Below are 8,333 nucleotides of genomic sequence, written 5' to 3'. Positions count from 1 at the left end.
TTGTGATGTACATGGTATTATGAGACAACTCACTGCTGCATATACTCCTCAATAAAATGAGATAATTGAAAGGAAGAACAAAATCACATTGAATAGAATACACTAAAGAAGTTCTGGCCAAAAACGCTCAAGTGGCTCACTTTTGCAGTAAGAGATATCACACTAGAAGAGGTAAAAAGTGGAATGAACTCTTCAGTGCATCACTTCAGATCATTGAGTGTATATCATATTCTCATGTGTCTGACAACTTTAGAAGAAAACTTGATGACAAGAGTACAATATGCATCCATTTAGGGCTTACAGAAGAGACAAAGGCATAAAAACTATATGATCAAATCAGGAAGAAGATATTGATAAGCAGAGATGTGTTAAAATAAAATTGGGAAAAAAATGAAGTAGAACAAACTGAAATTTTCAATGAAATTGACAGGTCAGAAAAAGTTTCCTACATCACAAGCAATCACAACAGAGATGTGAATTAGCCTTAATTGAACAAGGATGATCAACCTAAGAATGACGATCAACCTGAAGTTGAAGATCGACCAGAGAGATGCACATAAGAATTTGACATAGAAGACAATAATGAAGAAAATCAAGAATTTGGGAAGTGGAAAACAAGAAGGCCTATATGTCTTAATGACCATATCACATATGAAACCAATGAAACGAGCCCTTCGGCAGTTTTAAGTCCTAGTGAAGATCTAACCACCTGAAGAGGCTATTAAACATGAGGGAGAAGGGCAGTGGATTTAAAAATTGAAGCTCTTGAAGACAATAACACATGGGAGCAAATGGTAGGGTGGTAGGGTGTCTCATCTCATGTATCTCTTAGAAACTAGACATGATCTTCTTGCCAACTCAGTTTCCTTTATTGCAAGATACATGGAGGGGCCAATAGAAACTCACATGACAGTTGTAAGATAGATCCCCAGTACTTAAAAGTAACATCTACTTTTGGCCTCAAAGGCAAAGAAGAAAAACTTGTTGGATGATCAGATTTTAATTATGTAGGAGACCTAGATAATATAAAAAGCACCTTAGGATATGTTTTTATTTTAGGAACAAAGGCTATTTCACAGACATCCAAATAGCAGCATATTTTAACTCTCCACCACATAAGCAGAATTTATAACAGGTATTGGTATTGCTTGCCAAGAAATATGGCATTATTAATCTATTCAAACATGGATAAATTTACCTTAAAAGGTATACTGAATACTTAAGATTGTAGTTCAATATGTTCCAAAAAATTGTCAAATAAGGAGAGCTTATTGGTGTTTTTATGCTCTACCATTGACCTTCCAATAAACGATTTCAGAAGACCTAACCTCGTGGCCAAACTACATGTTTTTTTAGCATGTAGAAAACTACCTTATTTGTTGCTTAACTGAATCATAACATAGATATTTTTTATTTTTTGTTCTTATTACATGACTTTGGTCAGAGAATCACACCATTCTCCTTCTTTTGGCATCTGATTCCTTTTCCTCAATGTTGTTATCTTGAGTAACCGCGCTTGCTGCATCTTGAAGTTCTAGCGCATTTTTGACAAACATATACAATCTCCACACATTGTAGTTGCTCTGTATATTATAACGATATACTAAAATTAGTGAGTAGCTAAACAGCACTTGCTAAACAAAATTAAAACTTAACATGACAAACCTGAGAGTCAAGGTCAAGGGTCACATCTTCAGTAGTCAAATTGTCAACACTATATTGGAAATTTGGATTATTCTCATTAAGTATCTCTAACGCGGTGCGGAGGTTATCAGGAGACAATTTGGTGATTTCAGCCGCAAGTAACGGTTTCTCCAGAGGTGACAGTTTCCTAAAGTATTGTCAACAATCATACAATGCATAGTAAGCAACATATTCTATAACATATTGAGACTAAAACATAAAAGTTGAATTGTGGATCGATTGATCTTGACTAGACAATTCAGATTGGCAACAGCACTGTGATTGTGTTAATGGAAGAAATCTAAATTCATAAAACTCCTACCATAAAGGGGTTCTAGAAAGAATCAGTTCATTGCAAGACTAAACACTAAAAAAGAATACCAGGTGACTCTTTCACAAACCTGCACTTTGCAATCATTGTAGTTTTGAGATTCGTCAAAGTCATATCTGCCTTAGAAAGCTGGAACAACAGAAGTTAAATATGTAAATTAGTCATCTAAAATACTTTTTCTCATACATCATTCAATTTTATACACAACTCTGTACAAAAATTAATGAACCAACCTCAGCGTTTAACTTCCTAGTCATGTTGGCATAAGCATTTTCTTGAGCAAGCTTTTTAGTCAAATTCTCACGTGCTTCTTCTTTTGATAGTTCACTCTCCTGAAATAATTAAGTAAAGAAAGATAACGTATCTAGGATTTCCAAAAGCAAGCGACATTCATCCAAAAGAAAGGAAATTATTTTGGAAAAAAACCAAACTTACCGCCTTAACAACTTTAGGCAAAAGAAGCAACCATTTCTTCTCAAATATGTCCAGCAAAGTCTTGGACATCTTATGGGTATCACTGTTTTCATCATTGTATTTCATTGCATTATTAAAAATCAGCCTTACATCAGCATATATCTCCCTCACGTTCTTATAACCAGAGCCGTCTTTAGCCTCCATTTTTATTTTTATAGTGCTAAAATCCATAGGCTTCTTTATGATCTAGGGGAAGAAAAACAAACAAATTGTTTGTAAAAAAAAGACTCAACAGAGAGCTCTGATAAAATAGTTAGATAAAAAGCTGAAGAGGGTCACTAGTACCGAAACACTGACCAAGCAAATATCTAAACTGTTTTTCAAAAGTGTACACGTTTCAAATGTCATTCAGGTAATTAAGATAAGTATAGTCTAAGTCAATAGAAAAGGTTAAAATTGAAGAGAAAAAAATACCTCAAAATAATCATCCAGCCCGAGACCTTCAACATCTACGGGTTCCAAAAAGGGCCATGCCCATCTGTGCTGAGTTATCTGAGAAAACGAAAAATAAATGATTCACTATAGAGCTTTAGCAAGTTTCAATATATTTAATCTATTTTGTCTGCATATGTGCTTTTTTTGTTTGCATATGTCCTTGATTCAATGTTGAACATTTTGCATGCAATGGACAAATAGGTGCTCAAAGAAAAAAAAGATTTTTAAAAAATTCTTATGATACATTTACAATTTAAACTAACTTGCTCATATATAAAACAAGTGAAGGATAATAAAACACTAAATGCTGTCTACAACTGAAAGTTGATCAAAGTTTTTTCAATATACAAGCTTCAGTTGTCATTTATTGAAAGGATAAAACATTCAATTCTAGCAGAATTGAGTTTAATAGAATTGATTTATATTTGGATACATTTATATAAAAGTGAGTTGAATAATAAATTACAGTGTAAAATCATCCATAATCAATTCTGGAGGCAGAAGCTACAAATTCTAGCTTCATGTAGAATCAATTCTTGAGACAGAATCAATTCTACTTTTGCTTAACCAAACATCTTAAAATCATCCAAAATCAATTCTATACCTTTAGAATTGCTTTTGGCCTTTCAAAAAACCAAACCAAACATGCACTTATTTACGACTGATAATCGGTTCAAGAATTCAAAATAAAATTCAAATAAAAGGAAGAGACATGGTAGAAAATATTATGATTTCTGATCAAAGTGAGTGTCTACCTAATTTGTGAAACAATAGATACGAATCCATCTTAATCCAACAACTATATACATGTGAAACAATAATAAATATAATAATAATAAAGGTTAAAGGTACTTTTCCCCCTGCCGTTTGGACTAGTTTTGAGTTCCAGTGTAAATTTTATTTTGCAAAAGCATCATTAGCCCTAATAATGATAATAATAAAATTCAACAAAAGTACTAGCACTTGCCTCACTCAACATTTTGGAGAAATGGCGGATGATCTCCTCTTGCATTTCTTCTAAAGCACGTTGCAATGGCTTCTTAGATCCAGTAGGAGGCTTCTCCCAGCCTTTGTTTTTGAAATCATTGTTTAGATCATCAATCGATTGGTAAAACTGTTCAACCTCCTTTACTTGCTTCTCAAGCTGCACCCAACACATGACATAAATAATGTTCAAAATTCAAGCTTACAAACACCAATGCATAGCAGCAAGTTTATTTACCTAAACCTTACAAAACTGTACAACAACTTTGTGCTATAGAAATTAGAATGATTGCATAACATTCAAAAATTTGTTTTTTTTTTACCGGTAGAAACCCAGTATCCTTTACGGCAGACTAATCCCTCGAGTCGGGGAGGACCACAATGGGCGGCAAAGCTCTCCCTGCAGAGGCTAATCCCCCTCTAGTTGGGGAGGACCACAATGGGCGGCAAAGCTCTCCCTGCAGAGGCTAATCCCCTTCGAGTCGGGAAGGACCACAATGGGCGGCAAAGCTCTCCCTGCAGAGCCTAATCCCCCTCGAGTCGGTGAGGACCACAATGGGCGGCAAAGCTTTCCTTGCAGAGCCTAATCCCCCTCGAGTCGGGGAGGACCACAATGGGCGGCAAAGCTCTCCCTTCGGACCCAGGGCTGGGTTTGAACCCAGGAACTCTGGTTAAGAGGGAAGAGATCCCTTACCATCTCATCCAAGTGCTCTTGGGTAAATTTGGGGTTTATTATTTACATGAATATTTCATTTTGACTTCATCGAACTATGAAGCTCGGACACCCCGAATTTGACCACGATACTGACACAGCGACACCGGTAATAATTTAAAAAAATGAATAAATTAAACGTAATCACAAGTGTCGGTGCAAGTGTCTGATAACGACACATACGGACACACATTTTTTCAGAGATCTCGGTACATATAGTCACCAAATATAATTTAAAACTCATTTCGAAATTGAGTTTGCATTCAAGAGATCATCAAACCACTTAAAGAGTCGAGTCCTATGCAATTTAACAAATATAATTTACAAAATATCACATATTGCGAGTCCTCTAATTTTCTAACAAAATTCGCAATCCTCGACTTTGCATTGATTCAAGAAACATATTGATTCAAGGATTTAGAATAGAGAAAAATTGCAATTAATTCACATAGCGACGACCGCAATGCTATTACAACACTTTTACCAATCGAAATCGCGAAAAGTCGCGAAAGCCTTTACGCGACTGTTATTTAAAACCTTGATTTCAACATTGAATTGGCCCTACTCTCAATCTCACGAAAATTATATAAAAGAACAAAATGTAAAATTGACTACTGCAAAACGAAAACTATACAAAGGAATGGATAAAACAAAGTGTAATCAGAAAAATAAACAGTGCTGAATTGTGAAAAAGAGGAGTAACCTGATTAACTTGATTGTTGAGTCCATAGAGAAAATGCTTATAGCGGTTTAAACTTTCAATGGAAATTGAGTGATTGTAAGGGTTTTCCTCTGAATTATGCACCATTGATGAGTTACTGATGCACAATTCCACTCTCTATGAACTTGAAATGTTTTCAACTCGAAAGGGGTGGGGTTATTTATACCACTTTGAGTAAACCGGTTTATTTTGACAAAACAATTTTAAACCCGGTTCAGTACCGGTTGAAGAAATAAAACCGGAGAGTTTGAGTGAGTTAACAAAACCTGGAGTTGTGAGTTTTGAGAGTGACGTGGCGGTGATGATTTTAGTTCTAAGCTTTGTTACTAGTTTCAATGGAATTTGATGTCATCTCTCAAAGGTTTTGTTCTCTTCTGAAATTCATCAATTCAATCTTCTTCTCTTTCGAAATCTGTAACCACCGGTGATCCCGCAAAAAAGGAAGGGGACGGCGGTAACATACCAGGACAACGTCGACGAAATTCCATCGAGAAGAGAATTAGCATTCGGAGCACGTCCTGATGAGAAGGTTGCTGGCGAGTTGATATCCGAGATATGCGGACTGAATCCCTATAACTTGTGAGTAAACCGGTGTTAAACCAAAGAAATTTCTTAGTACCTACCGAAAAGCATTATACGAAAATCTCGGAGATGGATTTTTCAATACACTTTTATTTACTAAACTAGTAATATACCCGTCCGCACGGGTAAAAATTATTTAGTAGTGTAAAATTATATTGTAAATTGAGAGTTATGTTTATGTATATTTAACTGCAAATTGAATATAAAAATTTCGTGTCTCAAACTTCTCACCATATTTATGATAGTTCTATTTCTCCTTTTTGACATACCACTTTGATATGGTGTGTATGTGGCAACCAATTGTCTCTTGATTCCATTTCTTTCACACAAATCCACAAACTTTGTTGATGTGTATTCTCCCCCACGTTCTGTTCGAAGGCATTTAATATGTCGTTTTGTCTCCTTCTCAACTCTTGATTTGAATCTCCTAAACATTTTAATGGCTTCAGATTTTCCTATAGAAAATATACCCATATTTTTGTAGTAAAGTCATCGGTAAAAGTTATGAAGTACCTTTTATTGCTGTTTGAAGTTGGATTTAACGGGCTGCATATGTCCTAGTGCACTAGTTGAAGGACATGATTAGCTCTCCAAGTACACTATTGAGGAAATGATTTCATATGCTGATTTGCAATCACACATTCTTCACACACATGAGATGGATTTTTGATTTAAGGTATCCTTGTCACCATTTCCTTTTGCTGTAAGGTTCTGAGTCCATTAAAGTTTAAATGTCCAAACTTGTAATGCCATAACCATGAAGGATCTGAAATAGATACTTTGAAACAAGTTTGATCTTCAAAAGGCTCACATTTTAGTTGAAACATTCGATTACCCGACATCTTAACAGCAGCAACAACTAGTCCCTCTTTTGGATCATGAATTTGGCAGGCACCCTTCTGAATTACAATTGCACAACCTGTTTCTTGCAATTGTCCCATGTGTGGTGTCGTTTTTTTACCTCCCTGTTTCACTTGGGAGGACGGCACGCTAGACCCTTCACGCGAAATTTGGAAGGAGAATGCGCCCGGGGCGGGATGAATTTTGTTTCAGTTCTTCCTACAATATCACACGAACTTTTTAATTATCCTACGAGTAGGAAAGGGGAAAAAGATCTCAAATAAACCCTAGGAGTTTTCTAAATGTGGGGATTCACCTAGACTAGAAATTCTGGAGTCCGAGAGGTCGGTTATACATAGGGAAGAGTTTAAGCACCCTACATATCCGTAGTACTCTACGGGAACCTTCTCTGTGGCTATGTGTTTGTGTTTGTTGCTGATAATTGGGAAAGTTTCTCCTATGTGTTAGGAGAAGGAATTAAATTGAATTAAAAAGAAGACAAACAGACTGAGTATTTTTGGTTTTTTATTAGCTCGCTGAGATTCCTTGTGAACCTCATGCCTACATATCCCTAATGGAAGTCAGAACTTTTTGTAGTTCGGAGAACTAATTAGGGAGATTAAAGATTTTTGGTGCCTTGATTGAAGCTCAAGGTTGAAGCTTGAATTAAATCTCTGTTTACAGTAAAGAGACATGAAATCATCTTTACAGAGAGGTATTTCTACTATTCCACCACAAACATTTTTAAAGTGACAGAAAAGCTAAAATTGTTTCATTAAGAGAGGGAGCCTACTTGGTTGATCAAGTATGACAGCCACATGCCTCTTGAATGAAAGATTCTCGACCAATTTAGGGAAAGTTACCATATGCCTGGGTTCTACTGCCAGAGCATGCCTTTCAAAATCCTAAGTGGGAGACTGATTAAAATTAAAATGTAATGTGATGTTTGTTTGTTTGAATGTGGTGAGATAGGAGAAAGATCTCTCTATAGAGATAAGCTATGTCTATCTACTGTATAAAAGATTTGATTTTAGTTGGCTTGTATGAGGCCCAAGCTTGAGGCTTTTGATTGATTTATTATTTTATTGACTCTGGGAGGTAACTCTACTGGGGATTGACTTAAACTAATAAGTCTTTGTGTTCTGTACAAAGCCCAAAATTGAGGCTGACTCTTTATTGAGAAATATGTTTTTTTATTGACTGAGACTGGTGAGATTGTCTTTTTAAAGAATGAATGGGGGGCTGACCCTTTCCAGGGGTTTTACTTTGCTGGAGAGTTTGTCTTTTGAAAGAATGAATGGAGGCTGACCCTTTCCAGGGGATTTTGGCAGAAAGATTACTAGTTGAGAGTTCTTGTTTAAAGCCCAAGATTAAGGCTGAAACTGACTAAGGATAAACAAATATGGATACTAGACCCTGCTAAAGGGAAACTGTGGAAGATAAGGGTGACCGAGACTGTCCATGTCTCTCATTCCAAAAGGTGTACTCAATGTGAGATTGACACATTCTTAGCTTGTTTAAAGTCTGGTTTGAAGAATGGAAGAAATTCACCAGGATAGGCTAAAAGGTGA

General features: G+C 35.9%; 1 protein-coding gene across 1 annotated transcript; it reads right to left on the bottom strand.

Moving 5' to 3' along the window:
• Positions 1 to 1,193: 1,193 nt before the first annotated feature.
• LOC131595167 (transcription factor GTE1-like) lies at positions 1,194 to 5,993 on the bottom strand. Its single transcript, XM_058867453.1, has 8 exons — positions 5,323 to 5,993; positions 3,891 to 4,067; positions 2,903 to 2,980; positions 2,450 to 2,674; positions 2,248 to 2,346; positions 2,085 to 2,143; positions 1,666 to 1,831; positions 1,194 to 1,583 (listed from the first exon to the last, which is right to left on the bottom strand). Exons 1-8 carry the CDS (start codon positions 5,425 to 5,427, stop codon positions 1,449 to 1,451), a joined length of 1,044 nt encoding a protein of 347 aa, XP_058723436.1. The 5' UTR covers positions 5,428 to 5,993; the 3' UTR covers positions 1,194 to 1,448.
• Positions 5,994 to 8,333: the final 2,340 nt, after the last annotated feature.

Source organism: Vicia villosa, linkage group LG4, assembly GCF_029867415.1.
Source record: "Vicia villosa cultivar HV-30 ecotype Madison, WI linkage group LG4, Vvil1.0, whole genome shotgun sequence".
Taxonomy (NCBI): domain Eukaryota; kingdom Viridiplantae; phylum Streptophyta; class Magnoliopsida; order Fabales; family Fabaceae; genus Vicia; species Vicia villosa.
The sequence above is the reverse complement of the archived record's forward strand: the minus strand, read 5'-3'. Positions and strand labels throughout refer to the sequence as shown.